Consider the following 18,880-nt stretch of genomic DNA (forward strand, 5'->3'; position numbering starts at 1 on the left):
CTTTGAAACTAATTGTGCTTTCGTCAATCACTACATTCCTATGGGGTATAAACAGACTTCTGCATCTTTCTTTCATATGTTCTGTCAAGTTCCTGACCTTCCAACCCCTAGTTTGAGGGCCTTCAGATTCATTAAAATTGGCTGTAACTGCATTTGATTGGTTCAATTTCAATCGTCATACACCTAACAACACAATTTGCAAGTTTATTCCTACAGTTAGGTCCATAAATATTTGGACAGAGACATGTTGTTTCTAATTTTGGTTTTGTACATAACCACAATTAATTTTTTTCAACTCAAATGCAGTTGAAGTGCCGACTTTCAGCTTTAATTCAGGGAGGTGAACAAAACAATTGCTTAAAAATGTGAGTCAACTAAACCATTTTTTTTAACACAACCCCTTCATTTCAGGGGCAAGTGACTCAAAGACTATTTCATGTGCAGGTGTGAGCAAGTCCGTTGTTATGTAATTGTCACAGGAGCCCTAGTGGCTGACCGAACTTAGCCTTCTAAACGGTGCCAGCGCACAGGTCGTGCGAACTCTGGTCGCAGCCAATGCGCAGGAACCGTTAAGAATTAGCCGCAGCCAACTCAGAAGGGAGCCTGTGAGACACGGGTGATTACAACTTCACCCGCTGGTTCAGAGTAAACTGCCACCACCGCGGTTACCATGGGACCGTGGAGCCCACTAACTGACTAGTCCTGCGAATAAAACGGTTAAACACACGGTATTCTGTCTAGCCAACAACAAACAAACAGTAGCGTATCTTCAGAGACCCGGGATCAGTTCTGTGTGTGCTGATAAGCAGGGTAGCGGACAGTGAATGACTTGGAGAAAGTCGTTTATTCACGCAATATAAATAATTAATATATACAGACAATTATTAAAATCACAATTATTAAGACAGTAATAGCCAGTATGAAATAAAGAGGGAGAAAATACTTATGGTTTGTGGAAATATGTCCTTTTGCGGGAAAATCATCGAGTTCAAGCAAAACGGTTTCAAGTTCTTAGAGTTCTTTGTTTCAGAGTAAAGTTCAGCAAGATTTAGAATCCAAACAAAATGGAGGATGTCCTTTGTTTCAGCTCTGGCAAGATGGCCACCACTTGTTCCTCACAGTGGCCGTGTGTCATGAAGATGGTAAAGGGAGGAATTGATGCCCTCCTGCTGGCCAGGTGCTTTTGATGAAGCTGGTTTGGGGGTGTGGCAATGCCGGCCCCTCTGAGTCACCCACCAATGACAGTTCATTCCCTCTGAGAGATTTTAGGGCTAAACTTATGAAATGCTGTAACTCCTGAACCATACACGTTATATTTAGGGGGGTAACAGCTTCAGACTTGTTGGAAAATACAGATTAATATGACATCAGACACGGCTAAGCCAGCGGGTCAGGCTCCTGAGAAGATTCATATCTCGATAACCGGACGGTCTATCCCAAGGAATTTCATATCAGCACGATGGCCAGATTTTACCGGACAAGACGATATGAATTTTATAGCTGTGCGACATACAGTTTTTGTATGCCGACAGGAAATCATATCACCCATGCTTTTCTTATGGCCCGTGCTCGGTGCCGGATCGGCTGGCTTTCTATGGCCCCCCTGTGGAGCCAGTTTCCTGGTCCTTTTCATGGGGACATCTGCTGTAGGGGGAATGAGCTGGGCCCTGCAGGGAGTCCAGCCACGTGCGACATTCCGGAGGGGTGAGGGGACTGCTCTGGCTCACAGGGGAACATATCTCTGGATTTAAAATAACACAAAATGTCATTTTCGGATCGCTTGCACGACTGCTCAGATCCGACAGGGAGCGATCAGGAAAGCGACTGTGAATTCTCTAGATTCACCTGCGTTTCTCACGGCTATTCCGTGACAGTAATTATTACTTAACCCTTTCCACTTGGAGTTTTTTCCTAAAGGAAGTCGTTTCTACTCTGAGTTTTTTTTTACAGAAATGCACTCTCCCTCTTACTCTCTCTCTCATTCTTACATGGAACGTAACACAGTAACATGGTATATCTTATTTTAAAGAACACATTATAACGTTTAATTTCATACCTTATTTGGACAGTTTGGTGTCTTCTATTGGCTGGTAGCAGAGAAGTTTGCCAAAATATGGTACACTTTAAAACAATTTCCTGGGTGTAATCCTGGCCTGCGTGAGCAAGTTTCGCAATAATAGGTGGTTTTTCGCCTGCCACCTGGTGTCTTCCTGTCACTGCACACTGTGCAATCTTTGGTGTTTCGATCAGGATTATTAGCAATAAAATGCTGGATGCCATTTAGACGTTCCTCCACGTCCAATGAAGAAGGGTGGCCATATCTCCGCTGAGGCCTAGAGGCTCGTTGTTCGCGAACCAACTCAAGAATTAGGTTCTTGCGGTAGCTGATATGATCCTTTTGTTCATGTGGGTGCAACTGGTTGTAAATTATGAAGCTATTCACTACTGCCAGCTCCAACAACCAAAAAAGGTCTTCCTCCACCACATCAATGACTTCCTGTTGAAAGAGTAACTACTGGTGTAATGATCAAATCGGTCAACCGCTCCCATTTGTTTAGTATATTCTACAACTGCTGTGGGCTTCTCAACATTTTCAGTCACTCTGCCTTTCATTCTTCTCTGCTGTGTCGTTGTAGTAGCAGGGTAGAAAGTGCTAAGCATGTGTATAATACGCTTATCATTCCATGCCAATACCATCTCTTCACTGTCAAGTTTCCAAGCACGAACTTCACAACTTTTCAGTTTCAGTTTTTTTTATTTCACTTGGTAGACCTTTACGATTGGGCATGACCGTTCCAGTTATGTGAATTTTTTCTTTTAGTAACTCTTGAGCCAATATGTGACTGGTATAAAATCGATCTGTAAATAAATGGTATCCATGTCCAGGAGTGGCTTGTTTCAGATTTGTACAAAGATGAAGGACAATGCGAGCTGAAAATGGCAAGTCTGGCCTTGACAAGCTTTCCGTAGTTGCAGATCCATAATACGGTTCAAACACAAAGAGGTATCCAGTCTCACAATCAGCCGTAGAAAACACTCGTAGGCCCCACTTGCTTGGTTTCTGAGGATTGTACATCTTGTACTCTGATCTTCCTTTGAAACTTATTGTGCTTTTGTCAATCACTACATTCCTATGGTGTATAAACAGACTTCTGCATTTTCTTTCATATGTTCTGTCAAGTTCCTGACCTTCCAACCCCTAGTTTGAGGGCCTTCAGGCCCACTGATGGGTGGAGAAACATGTAGCATCCAATGGATCTGACTAAATCGCTCACAAGAAAAAATATCTCCAAAAAAGGGGGTGTAATTAATCCACCGAGTTGAGAAAAAATCCTGGATAGATCCCCTTTCTTGCAGTGCCATCCTAAGAAATACTCCAAAGTATGCCTTTATTTCCTGCTTAGTAACATCAGTCCAGCTCCTTCAGATGTATCTGGGTGAAGGAGGATTATTTTCTAACTTCCTTTTGGCATAATCATTTGTTTCATTCCCGCATAGCGGGACATACGACTGGAACGCGGATTTTGCGATGTCCCGCTATGCGGGACATACGAGTGGAAAGGGTTAAGCAGATAAAAGACCTGGGGCCTGATTCACAAAGCAGTGCTAACAGTTAGCACCCTGGTGAAAAGCCCTTTATCATGCCTAAACTCAGTTTAGGCATGATAAGTTTAGGTGTGATAAGTTTAGGTGTGATAAGTTTAGGCATGATAAGTTTAGGTGTGATAAGTTTAGGCATGATAAGTTTAAGCGCCAACTGCGTTAGCACCGCAGTGCACAGCTGATCAAAAGTTTTGCGCTAGCAAAGTCTGGTGCACTTTGCATAGAGTTTAATGGCGCTGCTTTGCGTGCGGGACTTTGCACGCTATCTACACTTATCTAAACTTAGCATGCCTAAACTTATCACACCTAAACTTATCACACCTAAACTTATCACGCCTAAACTGGCTTTTCACCAGCGTGGTGCAATGGTTATCACGCCTAAAGTCTCTAACTGGGTTAGCACCGCTTTGTGAATCGAGCCCCTGGAGTTGATTTGAGGTGTGGTGTTTGCATGTGGAAGATTTTGCTGTGAACAGACAACATATGGTCAAAGGAGCTCTCCACGCAGGTGAAAGAAGCCATCCTTAAAGTGTACCTGTAACGTAACCTATGGGGTACTCACCTCAGAAGGGGGAAGCCTCTGGATCCTAAAGTCTTCTCCGGTCCTCCACTGTCCCACCGTTCCAGAGCCGGGACCTCTGAAATTATGCCTGTCTATGCTTGTCAGCGTCTTGCAGAGGCGCATCCATCCCACTCGGCTTTCTTCTGTAAAAGCCGGTTTGGATTGGGTCCCTGCAGGTTTGAGCCATCTGCGTCTGCGCAGTAGCACAAACCTGATCAGGCTCCGCTATTTGCGCTGGAGGCCCAGCGGAACGGAGCTAGCGCTTATGTGCAGGAAGGCCACACTTAGGGGGTCCCAGTGCAGGATTAAGAGGATGGAGGAAGCCTCTTTAGGATGCAGTGGCTTCCCCCTCCCGAGGTGAGTACCCACTAGGGGAGATTTTGCTACAAAAACAGAAAAAAACCATCTGAGAAATTGCTACAATATGATGAGTGGAAAAATCTACAGTTTGGTACATCCTGGGAAAGAAAGTAAGCACTGGTGAACTCAGCAACGCAAAAAGACAGTTGTGGATGATCGCAGAATAATTTCCATGGTGAACAGAAACCCCTTCACATATCCAAGTCGACCATAAAGAGAAGACTGCATGAAAGTAAATAGAGAAGGTGCAGTGCAAGGTGCAAGCCACTTGTAAGCCTCAAGAATAGAAAGGCTACATTGGACTTTGCTAAAGAACATCTAAAAAGCCAGCGCAGTTCTGGAAAAACATTATTTGGACTGATGAAACCAAGATCAACCTCTACAAGAATGATGGCAAGAAAAAAATGGAGAAGGGATGGAGCAGCTCATTATCCAAAGCTAACCACATCATCTGTAAAACAAGGTGGAGGCAGTGTGATGGCATGGCCCTGCATGGCTGCCTGTGGCACTGGGACACTAGTGTTTATTGATAATGTGACATAGGACAGAAGCAGCCGAATGAATTCTGAGGTGCACAGAGACATAATGGGCTTGATTCACTAAGCGGCGCCGGTGTAAAAAGAAGTTTTTTGTCCTGCTCACTGCGCGCACAGCGTGGGTGCGCCTATATTAGTGCGCAGTGCGCCGTTTCATGGGCACCCCATGCGCCGTTATCGTTGCGTCGTTTAAGGGGCAGCGGGTGCGACGGTATCGTCGCACTGTGCACTAATATAGGTGCACCCGCACTGCGCACAGTGAGCGGGGCTGTATCCAATGTGTGGGCGCAAACCACTTAACGCCGTGGTTTGCGCACACTAAGTCTTAGGGCACACTAACTGGCTTAGCGCCGGTTAGTGAATCAAGCCCACTGTCTGCTTAAATCCAGCTAAATGCAGTCAAATTGATAAGGCGGCATTTCATGATACAGATGGACAATGAACACTGAACCAATGCAACCCAGGAGTTTATCAAACCAAAGAAGTGGAACATTCTTGAATGGCCAAGTCAGTCACCTGATCTTAATCCAACTGAGCATGTATTTCACTTGTTGAAGACTAAACTTTGGACAGAAAGGCTCACAAACAAACGGCAATTGAAAACCACTGCAGTATATAAAAGAATCAAACCCAGCATCTGGTGATGTCCATGAGTTCAAGACTTCAGGCCGTCATTGCCAGGAAAGGGTTTCCAAACAAGTATTAGAAAAGAACATTTTATTTTCAGTTATTTGTCCAATTACTTTGAGCCTCTGAAATGAAAGGATTGTGTTAAATGCTTTACTTGCCTCACATTTTTATGCCATAATTTTGTTCACACTGCTCACCACCCGTCTTTGCAAGCTCTCAGAGACACAAGTACTTCCATAGCCTCCCGAGGTGAAAAATATAAATAGGGTGATGCCACTGGAATGAGGGGAACATGAGAGGTCAGGGAAGGCTTTATAGCATACATGTCAAACTCAACTTGAGCCATCGAATTTGGCCTGCAAGTGGTTTCCCCACTTATATTTGGCCCACTCTAGACCACCAGGGAAGCTACATTGGAGGTGAAGCCCTAGATCACCAGGGAAGCCATATGGTGGAGGGAGGGGGAAAGTACTAGACACTAGGGAACTATATAGGGAAGGGAGGAAGCTACTTGACATCAGGGAACTGTATAGGTGAGATGGGGGGGGGGCACTAGACACCAGTAAACTGTACAGGGGAGGGGGTCCACTAGACACCAATGAATTGTATAGCGTACAGGTGTAAAGCACAAGGTCCACGGGCCTTATGTGGCCCTCCTTGCCATTTTATGTGGCCCTCCGGCGTGTAAAATATGCATCAGTAAAGGAACGGCAGCACACTGCCTTCCTGTCCAGAGGAACACAGCAGTGACAGTGTTTCTGGTAGGAACATTGTCAGTTTAAGCAAAGAGAACCTGTACTGAGTAAAAATATTTAAAATAAACACATGAGGTAACTTCAAATGAACATTACATAGTTACCTTGCCATCAGTTCCTCTCAGAAGCTCACCATTTTCTTCTGACAATAATCCCTTCCAGTTCTGACAATATTTTGTCAGATCTGAAATATATCAGTTGCTGTCAGTAAAATATCAGTTGCTGTCAGTTATAGCTGGGAGGAAAACTGATGTACCAGGTAATGTCTATGTTTCCCTATGGCTCAAGTAGGCGATGTTACAGTTTAACTGTGTGCTGACCAGAAAGCTGTTATGGGTAATGGCCATTTTCAAAATGGAGGACGGAAAATTCCATTGATCACAGTGAACAAACAGGACGCGGGACAGGAGAAAGACACTGAGGAGTAGACAACATGGAAGGTAAGTATGACTTGTGTATGCTTATTTTGACTTTTAATTTTCAGTTCAGGTTTTCTTTAAGCAGTGGCACAGCAACAACCCATGGAACTCCCCAGCTTAAAGTGGATCCGAGATTAACTTTTCTCATTGCATAATTGTGTTCCTTTCCTATAGTTTATAGGGCATTCCTCAAGCCTGTTTTTGTTTTAATACTCTAATTCCCTATAAACTAAATAAGCCCCGCCCACAGTTTTCAGAGAGCCTTGGCAGTAGCAAGGGCTCATGGGAGCTCAGTCTGGGCAGGAGGAGGGGGAGGTATTACTAGCCAGAGATTTCAGAGGCAGAAGGGAGGAGGAGGGGGGGGGGGGGGGTAGGTTTTTTTCAGTCTGAGTGCTGATGGTGCAGATAAGCCTGCCTCTGTGTAATGTTTACAAACAACATGGCTGCTGTCATTGTATAACAGGAAGAAATAATCATATTTTATTAAAGCAGTATGCAGACAGATTTGCTGTTTACACCATCTAAACTGTACATAAGATATATAGACAAGTTACTTGTTATAGTTAGTTTTTCATCTCGGATCCGCTTTAAGTACCATGAAGCCCTCTCTTGGCATTTAAACCCCCTAATGTGGTTGGTAAAACTCCCCCCCCCCCCAACTCAGCTTACCAAAAAGACTATGGGGAAAGTGAAGGCTAGCATCTTGCCTTGGGCCACACTTCATCTTGTTCCTTTTCTGCCAAAGTAGCACTGGGGCAGATAAATATTAAACTTCTCCACTGCGCCACTCTGCAGAAGGGGAAGGAGCTGGCCCCACATACATGTTCGCTGTACTGTACTGTAGGAGGAAAAAAAGAGTTGAACTTACCAGGGGCTTCTAACGGTCCCCCGCAGACGTCCTGTGCCAGCACAGCCACTCGCTAATGCTCTGGTCCCAGCCGCCAGGTCACTTCTGCAATTTGCTTGCCTGTTGTTTGAGCAGCCGGCCTAAAAAGCACAAACCTTCTCCCCAAATACTCGCCGAGCCCCCAGCGACGTCTTGTATCCTTCTTGTTGCTTCTAGTGGCTTTCGGCCGTCCTCCATGCATGGAAGCCGGCATCTCACCTGAACCGCATGGGGTCACGTGACACAGCAGGATCCTTGCACGGGCGCCAGAAGCCGCTAGGAGCAAAAGGAAGGCTACAAGACATTGCTGAAGGCTCAGTATTTTAATGCCTCCAAACACCCCTGAAAACCCTCAAAACAAAGTCCACAGTATTTTCTCAGGCATGCTGGTTAATTGAGCCTCCCGGTTGCCTGAGTTCCGGATAACTGGGATTTTGCTGTACATTTGCATACAATTATAGGATACTCCAATTCGGAGAACCCCACCCCTCTCCTCATGTTTCACAACAGAAGGAAATTGCACTCTCTTAAGACGTCAGTCAGTCAGTTCTGCATGATTTCTGAGATTTTTCTCTCAGATACTACAGTATTGATAAATTTGCCCCACAATTCCTTATTAGCCATGTCTGTTCAGCCTGGAATTACAGATACATGTTCAGGGGCGTAACAATAGACCCTGCAAGGGATGCCTCAGCAGGGGGGCCCAGATGCCACAAGGGGCCCGTGGGGGGAAAAGTTTGAGAGACTGACAGCTAAGGGCATGGAGAAAAAAAACGTATTCTGCTCTCACACCATTGTTATATTGACTGCATGTGTCCACCACACAGATAAGGACTCACACACACTGGAATTTGTACACTGTCCCTGCTCCCTGGGGTTCGTAAAAAAACATCTGTCTCTCACTGCAGCAAAGTTCTAAAGACTTAACAAAGACTTTACAACTTTTTTCAAAATGTGACTCCTTTGTTTGTAGACTTTCCCTTTTCAGCAAAGCTTGGTCCTAGATTCTCATCACACCTGCTAATGACTTTATGGCCTCTGAATACTTTTACAATGAGATGGAGTGGAGATTGATGTCTGGCTGTCACTGCCTCATTGAGAGCTTGTTGTCTCATAAGATCCCGTAATAACAGTATCAATCAGTGACATTCTGAATGTTTTGCCAAAGTTGCATTGATACTATATCTTATGTTCAGCATGTCATTGTTGTTCCTCCATATAGCATGTGCTCTTGTGTAGTAAAATAATAAGGCTGTGTGTGTATGTATGTACAGAGAACAGGGAGGGACTTGTCGGCTGCAAGGGGCTGGAGGAAGCCCTGGGTAAATAGATCTAGGGGTAGCATAGATTGCCTGATGTTTCCTTTAAAGGGGAACTAAAGAGAGAGGTATATGGAGACTGCCATGTTTATTTCCTTTTAAGCAATAACCATGCCCCCCAACCGTCCCGGATTGATCGGGATTCTCCCGCTATCCCGGGAAGCCCCCCTTAAGTCCCGGCCGGCTGGGGAGAGAAGAGCTGACAGAAATGATCGAGGCGCCAGCCGCGCCAATAAGGGATGCGGGAGCCGGCTTTATTGCTCCCTCCCTTCCTCTGAGTGCCCCCACCTGCTGTGCATGTGTCCCCCCCCCCCCTGTAGGCAGTGTGTGCGGAGCGGAGCGGTAGGTCCTCTTACCGCAATCCATGCGCACCGGCAACTAGTCTCCTGCTTCCTGTTTACCATGACGTCACAGGAAGCAGGGAGACTAGTTGCTGGTGCGCATGGATTCCGGTAAGAAGACCTACTGCTCTGCTCTGCTCCGCACACACTGCCTACGGGAGGGGGGGACACATTCACAGCAGGTGGGGGCATTCAGAGGAAGGGAGGGATCAATAAAGCCGGCTCCCGCATCCCTTATTAGCGCGGCTGGCGCCTTAATCATTTCTGTCATCTCTTCTTTGTTCTCTGCCCAGGGCAATCTCCTCCCCCACACAGGGGCACCTTCCTCCTCACCCACGGGCATTCTCCCCCCCCCTCCACTGACGACCCCCCTAACCACCAGCACCCTCCTCCCCACCCACTAGCACCCTCCTCCCCACCCACTGGCACCCTCCCCAACCCACTGGCACCCTCTTTGCTGACTGGCACCCTCCTCCTACCCACTGACACCCTGCTCCCCACCCGCTGGCACCCTCTTTGCTGACTGGCACCCTCCTCCTACCCACTGACACCCTGCTCCCCACCCGCTGGCACCCTCCTCCCCACCCACTGGCACCCTCTTTGCTGACTGGCACCCTGCTCCTACCCACTGACACCCTCCTCCCCACCCACTAGCACCCTCCTCCCCACCCACTGGCACCCTCTTTGCTGACTGGCACCCTCCTCCTACCCACTGGCACCCTCCTCCCCACCCACTGGCACCCTCCTCCTACCCACTGACACCCTCCTCCTACCCACTGGCACCTTTCTCCCCCACCCAGTAGCACCCTCCTTTTCACCCACAGGTACTCTCCTCCCCACCCACTGACACCCTTCTCCTACCCACTGACACCCTCCTCCTACCCACTGGCACCCTCCTCCCCACCCACTGGCACCCTCCTTTCCACCCACAGGTACCCTCCTCCCCATCCAGTGTCACCCTTCTACCCACTGACACCCTCCTCCCCACCCACTAGCACCCTCCTCCCCACCCACTGGCACCCTCCTCCCCACCAACTGGCACCCTCTTCTTTGCTGACTGGCACCCTCCTCCCCACCCAGTGTCACCCTCCTCCTACCCACTGGCACCTTTCTCCCCCACCCAGTGGCACCCTCCTCCCCACCCACTGGCACCCTCCTCCCCACCCAGTGTCACCCTTCTCCTACACACTGACACCCTCCTCCTACCCACTGGCACCCTCCTCCCCACCCTGTGTCACCCTCCTCCCTGCTCACTGGCACCCTCCTCTCTGCCCACTGACACCCTCCACTTTCCACTAACACCCTCCTCCTACCCACTGGCACCTTCCTCCCCCACCCACTGGCACCCCCCTTTCCACCCAGTGTCACCCTCTCCCACCCACTGGCACCCTCCTCCGCAAACTCATTCCTCCCATTGTCACCCTCCTGCAAAAGCAGGGGTGTGGTTTAAGGCTGCACAGGGGGCGTGGCTTAAGTGTCCCTCTTTCACATCTTCCAATGTTGGGAGGTATGCAATAACAGTTGCCTGGCAGCCCTGCTGGTATATTTCTCTGCAGTAGTATCTGAATAACACCAGAAACAAGCATGCAGCTAGTCTTGTCAGATCTGACTTTGAAGTCTGAAACACCTGATCTGCTGCATGCTTGTTCAGGGGCTATGGCTAATAGTATCAGAGGCAGAGGATCAGCAGGGCTGCCAGGCAACTGGTATTGCTTAAAAGGAAAGAAACATGGCAGCCTCCATATACCTCTCTCTTTAGTTCCCCTTTAAGTCTAAGTGTTTTTATCTGCATGGTGAAAACACATTTGTCCTCAGTTTTCTTGTGCAGAAAGTGAGGGGGGTGGGGGGGCCTCATCCAAATTTTTACAGGGGGGGGGCATCCAAAGTTTTGCAGGGGGACCCAGTGATCGACCAAGATGGCGCCCACGGAGGTCGCCTCGGTCACATGGCTCCAGACTTTTTGCTAGTTTAGTGTTAGATAGTACAGTTTTAGGTAGTTTTAGTTTAGACTTAGATTTAGTTTTTAGATACAAGATCCTGTGTACCTCTAGCTGCCGCCTCCGACCACCGCTGGGGGCTGACCATCGCTGTGGCTCCTGCTCCAGCCTCCGGACGAATCTCCCAGCCTCAGCTCCTCCGGGCTACCGCAGCAACCCCTGCTTTCCATATCCCGAATGCTGCCCGATGTTTGCCCACACACTGCCTGCCGCCGCACCGGACGACTGCTGCGCTCCCAAGGGCCGCTTCCTGATGATTGCCCCTGGCCCCGGCTTCCTGTGAGCCGCTCCGGCGACTACTGCTCCTGGCTCAACACGCTGCCTGCCGCCGCACCGGATGACCACCGCGCTCCCAAGGGCCGCTTCCTGATGACTGCCCCTGGCCCCGGCTTCCTGTGAGCTGCTCCTGGCTCCTGATCTGCAGCTCCTGGATCTGCAGCACCTCTCCGGCCTGCTCCCCATCCCGTGGTCGCGGCACGTGAAACCCACGTGGACAGGCCCGCATCCTCGTGGCCCGGCCTGCACCCCAGCTACCTGGTGCCCCCGGAACAGCATCTCGTCTGGGGAGGAGGGGCAGCACCTTGTCTGGCTTGCGAGTCTCCGCTATGCCCGACCTGCACTCCTCCATCCTGGGAATCTCCACTTTGCCTGGTCTGCACTCCTCCATCCTGGTCTGGTGAAGACGACTCCACGCTGCAGTCCCCTCAAGCTCGGCCTCACCCAGTGTGCTCACTGCTGCTGAGAAACCTGCAACCTCTTCCAGTGGCTACATATCCTGCCCAGCGGCTGCATATCCTGCCCTGCTCCATGGTGAGTTCTGTTCTCCCTACTGTGATCCTCTAACTGATTGAAATAGGCTGTGCTGTGCCTGCTCCATATCATCTGCACCTGCTCAATTATCATCTGTGCCCGCTCCATATCTGTGTTGTGCCTGCTCCATACCATCTGTGCCTTGCTCAATACCATCTGTGCCTGCTCCACATCATCTGTGCCTGCTCCACACCATCTGTGCCTGCTCCATACCATCTGTGCCTGCTCCATACCATCTGTGCCTGCTCCATACCAGCTGTGCCTGCTCCATACCATCTGTGCTTAGCCTGTGCTGCGCTGCCCGCTCTTCCCCATCTATCTGTACCATAGACGGTGCTGTCTGTCTGGTCCATACCATCTATCTGTGCCACAGTCTACGCTGTGCTGCCTGACTGCTCCATTCCATCTAAGTGGGCCCTGGACTGTGTTTCGCTGCCTGCCCCTACCATTGATACTGTGCCAGAGCCTGTGCTAGGCTGCCTACACCACGTACTGCCCACTCCACACCCTCTAGACATCTTGGGCTACTTACCTGCTACGCGCACCAGACCATCTCCCGTGCCACGCACCAAGCTGTGCCGTCTGCTCCAGCCCACCTACTTGTGCCCCACTTCGGGACGTGCTGCCCGCCCCATCCAACTGCGACAGACTGCTGTGCCGCCTGCTCTGTACCACATGCACCATATCTGACAGACTGTTGTGCCGCCTGCTCCGTACCACATGCACCATATCTGTGCCATAGTCTGCGCCGGGCGGATCACCCCACGCCCTTTGATACGTGCCACGCTCTGGGCCCGGCCGCCGCCTCTTACCTACCTCCATCTTCTGGTCGCCCCATGCACTGTGCTGCTTGCTTATCCCACCTACCTGGGCCACCTTCTGAGGAAATTGGGCCATGGGCGCAAAACGGACTGTCACCCTCTCCAGAGAAGCCCTTCTTGAATGGGAACCCATGGACAGCCCCAACCCAACACCGGGCTCTCCCCTGTGGAATGATGTCACTGCACACATCGAATACCTCTCCACCAAGCGTGCACCAAACAAACGCCGCCACAGAGGTAGGAGGGCGGGGGCCCAGGTCCGACTGAAAAGGAAAGGCCTACGCTCGCCTGTCCCTGCCATCCTACTTGCAAATGTCTGCTCACTCCCCAACAAACTGGATGAACTGCTCCTCCTTCTCGACAGCAAACCCCTGATCAGCAAGTACACCCCTGTTCTCTGTTTTACCGAGACCTGGCTGTGCGACAGCATCCCTGACAACTCCCTACAGGTACCAGGCTACAACCTCCTAAGAGCAGACCGTGATGCAGCCCTCTCTGGGAAAACAAGAGGCGGCGGAATCTGCTTTTACATAAACACCTCCTGGTGCTCCGACTCCACCACTCTCCACAAGGCCTGCACTCCTGAGGTTGAGATCTTTGCCATAAACTGCAGGCCTCGGTGCTCCCCGAGGGAGTTCTCTTCCCTTGTCCTCATTGGGGTCTACATTCCTCCTGACGCATGCACAAAGACTGCCCTGCATGTACTCAGTGACTGTATCTCGCGGTGGGAAACAGCCCTCCCAGAGGCCCTGTTCATCATCTTGGGTGACTTCAATAAGGCAAACCTTCAGCATGTGAGGCCTTTCTACAAGCAGCACATCACCTGCCCTACCAGGAGCGGTAACACCCTGGACCACTGCTACACGGTTCACAAGAACGCTTATAAGGCCATCCAAGGAGCCCCCCTGGGAAACTCTGACCACAACACAATACACCTGATCCCCTCCTACAGGAGGCTCCTGGAGACTTCAAAGCCCATCACCAAAACCGTGAAAAAATGGACTGCGGACGCCAAACTGCAGCTCCAAGCTTGCTTTGAAACCACCGACTGGACGGCTCTGGAGGCACCTACCCTTGATGAATGGGCCGAGAATATCTCCTCCCATATCTCCTTCTGCGAAGGAGCGTGTATCCCATCCAAGTCCTTCAGGGTCTACCCCAACAACAAGCCCTGGTTCAACGACAGGCTTCGCCGGCTCCGGAAACGCAAAGAGGAGGCGCACAGGTCTGGCTCACTAGAGGAATTCAGAGAAGCTAGGCTCGCCCTGAAAAGTGAACTGCGATCGGCAAAGAGGGCCTACGCTGAGAAGCTGGGGCTCTGCCTTCAGTCCACCAACACACGGGAAGTATGGAAGGGCCTGAGAGCAGCCACGAACTTCAAACCAACATCCCAAACGGCGACCCCGAACCCTCGACTGGCGGAGGAGCTCAATGAGTTCTACTGCAGGTTTGAGCAACATTCCAACCAACCCGTGGTCAAATCCGCATCGACCTCTGGTGTACTCGGCGCCCTGGCTCCTAGCGCTGTTCTAGAATCAGAGGTACTCCGGAACCTCCGGAAGCTGAACCCCAGAAAATCTTCCGGCCCGGACGGAGTGTCGTCTGTCTGCCTGCGAACCTGCGCCGATCAGCTAGCCCCTGTGCTCACCTCCTTATTTAAGCAGTCATTATCTGATGGTACAGTCCCCTCCTGTTTCAAGAGGTCTATAATTGTACCAGTCCCTAAAAAAACAGGCAGTACCGAGCACAACATCTTCCGCCCAGTTGCCCTAACCTCTAACATCATGAAGCTCCTTGAGCGGTTGGTCCTTGCTCACCTGAAGAGGTCCACGGACGCCCTTTTAGACCCGCTCCAATTTGCATATAGGGCAAACAGATCCGTGGAGGATGCCATCAATGTCAGCGTGGCACACATCACTGAGCACTTAGACAGGCCGGCCTCCTATGCCAGGATCCTGTTCCTAGACTTTAGCTCAGCGTTCAACACGATCTGCCCCGACATCCTGATCACCAACCTGACCCAGCTCGGAGTTGATCCCACTCTCCGAGCATGGATCAAGGACTTCCTGTCAAATCGAACACAGCAGGTGAAGCTTGGCAACTATTACTCCAGCATTCGAACCACCAATACTGGGGCTCCACAAGGCTGTGTTCTGTCACCTCTACTGTTCTCCCTTTATACCAACCGACTGCATCTCATCCGCTGACTCTGTGAAGGTCATCAAATTTGCGGATGACACCACTATTATTGGCCTTATTGGTAGCAACGGAGAGCATGAGTACCGTAGCGAGGTCGAGAGAATCTGCAACTGGTGCAGGGAGAACAACCTAGTTCTCAACACAGCAAAGACTGTTGAACTAGTTGTAGACTTCAGGAGGAACCCTCCCCCCCTCTCCCCTGTCCTCATTGGAGAAGCAGAAGTCTCTACGGTGTCATCGGTTCGGTTCCTCGGCACGACTCTCACCAATAACCTGAAATGGGGGCAAAACACTACTAAAATTCAAAAGAAATCCCAGCAGAGGCTTTTCTTCCTGCGCCAACTGAAGAGATTTGGCATGCCACGGGAGCTGCTGACCAGCTTCTATACTGCCACCATAGAATCCATCCTCTGCTCCTCAGTCATTGTTTGGTACGCGGGTGCAACGGCCAGTGATAAACATAAACTGCAGAGGGTCATAGCTGATGCAGAGAGAATCATCGGATCTCCTCTTCCACCTCTTGATCTGCTCCACTCCGCTAGATTGAGGAAGAGGGCCACCATGATCTCCCGTGACCCCTCTCACCCTGGCAACCACTACTTCAAGCTCCTCCCGTTGGGCCGCCGCTTCAGGACTATACCAGCCAAAACCACCAGGCGGAAGAACACCTTCTTCCCCCAAGCCGTTCGGTCACTGAACTCTGACCTTTCCCGGTCCGGCCTGCACTCGTAGTTGCCGGGTCGGTCAGCTGGTCCCCGTCGCTGCCTCCCTCGGTTCTTATCCGGAAACGGGGGCCTTTTACTAGTGTTTACCGGCATCACTATCTGTATATCTGATTACTGCATTTCAAAGTGTATGTGTTGTATGTCTTTACTCTGTCTTTGCCATGTGTACCACAAATAATTCCGATTATGGCTCTTGCTGTTCTTGGCGAAATAAAACTGATTCTGATTCTGATGTCTAGTTACGCCCCTGTACATGTTTGTTGTGATGTTGGGGAACAGCAATAGAGGATGGGAATGAAGTTTGGTTACTTAAAAAAAACATTTTAGCAGATGATTTCATATATCATGTGACCCAATCTGTAGATCATGGCCAGAGGATCAGATGTGAAAGTAAAGGGACTTGCTTCCGTGTACACTGTAATGTGTGTAGTTTCAGGTTCCTCCTCCTTCCTAATCCTATATGGAGGTTGCTGCCAGTAACATTACACAATGCTGCGGCCATGTGTGCACAGATAGGGCAGAGCTCCCTCATGACACCCGCCCAATAACAGAGCGGAGCACACCCTCCTGGCTGCTGTGTGGAGCTCGCAGAGGCCTCTTGTCAGGCTGTGTGGAGCTGCTGAGGCTCGGCTGCCCCTCTGCTCACTCTCCCCTGTGTGCAGCGCACTTCTCCCCCCGACGCTGCCGCCATCTTGTGTGGGTTCCCCCTCCTCGGTTCTGTGTAGAGCGCGCCCCGGGGGCTCTGGCCTCCTCCCCTCACTAGAGGCTGCAGAAGGATGCCGGGCCCGAGGAGGAGTCATGAGCATGAAAGCCAGTGCGTGCCGCCCGAGGCACGACGAGCCCTTGCTGGGGGAAGAGGCTCAGGAAAGCACGGGGCTTGCGGGCCGGAGTAGGCCGCAGTCGGCCGGGGAGCGAGGAGGGAAGGCTCAGGCCGGCCTCCTCGGCGAGCCCTGCGGCAACCTTGCCTGCCAAGCGGGGGCCCTGGCGGATAAGAGCGGTGGGGGAGCTGCCGGGGCGGCGGTGACCGGGGCCGGGGCGGCGACTACGGCGGCCACTGGACACGGCCAGGCCCCGGCCACCAGCTCCACGTCCCCCCCGCGCTGGAGAGCGACGCTACGCCCGGGATCCGGGCCCTGCCTCAAGCAGATCGTCCTCCTGCAGCTGGATCTGATCGAGCAGCAGCAGCACCGCATCCAGGAGCGGGAGCGCCAGATCGGGGAGCTCCGGGCCGAGAAGGACACGGTGAGAGCGGGAATCCAGCTCGGGGATGAGGCCTGGGAATGGCCAGTGCAACCCTCTGTCGTTTAACGCCTTTCCTCTACATATGCTCCTGTTATGATCATCAGACTACTCACGGAGTACTGCTCTCATCATTCTCAGGGTCTGATAGGAGAGGGAGCGTAATAGTGGGGCAAGATACACTTGTAGATTTGCAGCAGATTCAACCATCAGATTTGTCAGATGCCTGTCAAGTCGAAGTGACAGAAATCTATCTGATGTGTGCCACACACTAGGAACAGATTTCCAATAGATTTCAAAATGAAATCTATCTAAATGCATTATTGGACCATTAGATTCAATGCAACTCTATGGTCCATGGATCTGCTACCAGCAGCAGATCGACCTAGATTTTCCATCCTGTCAGATATATCAAATCCATTGAAATCGATTGATAGATTTGATATAATCGATTTCCGATCAATGACTGAAATCGGCCAGTGTATGGGCCCCTTTACAGGGTGTCTGAAAGCTATCAATTACTAATTACATACAGTTGGATCTATCGTCTATTAAAGTTTTCACTAATGCCTAATACACACAATGAGATTTCTGTCAAATTTCTTGGCAGATTGATTATTTCCAAGATGTCTGATCTGAATTCCAATCGATTTTCCTGATCAATTTTCCATAGAAGTGAATAGAAAATTGATTGGAAGTAATTTAATCTGGCAAGAAATCTGACAGAAAATCTCATTGTGAGTATTGGGCATAAATGTGGCCATACATCTAGCGATCTGGTGTTGATTGACCATCCAATTCGATATTATTGAACGAAATGCAAATTAGTGTCGCCACAGGCACGCCTGGTTGACAAATGTAACTTATCTGTATGTTTTTGAGATGTGGGAGGAAACTGAAGAGTCTCAGGAAACCAACGCAAGTTGGGGGAGAACATGCAAACCCTGTTCAGATAGTGCCCTGGACTGGGCCCCAGTGCTTGCAAGGGTGCTGTTCACTACAGGGCTGTGGAGTTGGAGTCAGGGCAATTTTGTGCACTCGGTGTCGGAGTCATTGATTTCATAAACTGAGGAGTCAGGAGTCGGATGATTTTTGTACAAAATCCACAGCCCTGTTAAGTATTAGACTAAGGAGTCGAGGAGTCGGAGCCGTTTTGGGTACCCGGAGTCGGAGTTGTGATTTCATAGACTGAGGAGTCGGAGTTGGAGCCTGAAGATTTTTGTACCAGGGCGGTTCACTATGGCACAATGCTGCCTGTTTAAATATACGAATTGGATTTGTTTCTTTTTGATTGGCCCAGTTCATAGCTGCATGGAAGAGAAAATTATTAGCATTTCGACTATCTCCAGAGATGAGCGAGTAGCTACTCTTTTTGACTTTATGCAAATAGTTGCAGTGTAGTTTGCAGTTGGATCAATCGGCTGCAATTGCAGTCAGTTTGTATTGGCTCAAGCAGCATACAATTTTCATCAGGTTGCCACTGAATAAATGGCCACTCTGCTCTAAAAGATAAGCAACAGTATAATAACATGTAAAGAAAAACATTTATTTGGTGAAACTGATAAAATCTGCACTTTGTCTATATCCTGCTTTCATTGAAGCAGACATAATTTGTAACATCCTGTGTTTACAAATGAGATCTCTGCCGTTTCAAACAGCTGACACAGCTGAGGGATCA

The 18,880-nt window shown here is 50.0% G+C and overlaps 1 protein-coding gene and 1 long non-coding RNA gene across 2 annotated transcripts in view; one reads left to right on the forward strand and one right to left on the reverse strand.

Moving 5' to 3' along the window:
* Positions 1-17,454, reverse strand: part of LOC137541882 (uncharacterized) — a 60,118-nt gene extending 42,664 nt beyond the window's left edge. Inside the window, exon 1 of the long non-coding RNA XR_011025303.1 lies at positions 17,319-17,454. This is a non-coding gene — a long non-coding RNA (uncharacterized lncRNA). The remainder of the gene's footprint in view (positions 1-17,318) is intronic.
* MSL1 (MSL complex subunit 1) overlaps positions 16,434-18,880 on the forward strand; it is a 31,237-nt gene continuing 28,790 nt past the window's right edge. Inside the window, exon 1 of the mRNA XM_068263430.1 lies at positions 16,434-17,205. Within this exon, the coding sequence (XP_068119531.1) occupies positions 16,762-17,205 (444 nt within the window). The 5' untranslated portion in view covers positions 16,434-16,761. The remainder of the gene's footprint in view (positions 17,206-18,880) is intronic.

The sequence above is a fragment of the Hyperolius riggenbachi genome, chromosome 12 (genome assembly GCF_040937935.1).
Source record: "Hyperolius riggenbachi isolate aHypRig1 chromosome 12, aHypRig1.pri, whole genome shotgun sequence".
Lineage (NCBI taxonomy): Eukaryota > Metazoa > Chordata > Amphibia > Anura > Hyperoliidae > Hyperolius > Hyperolius riggenbachi.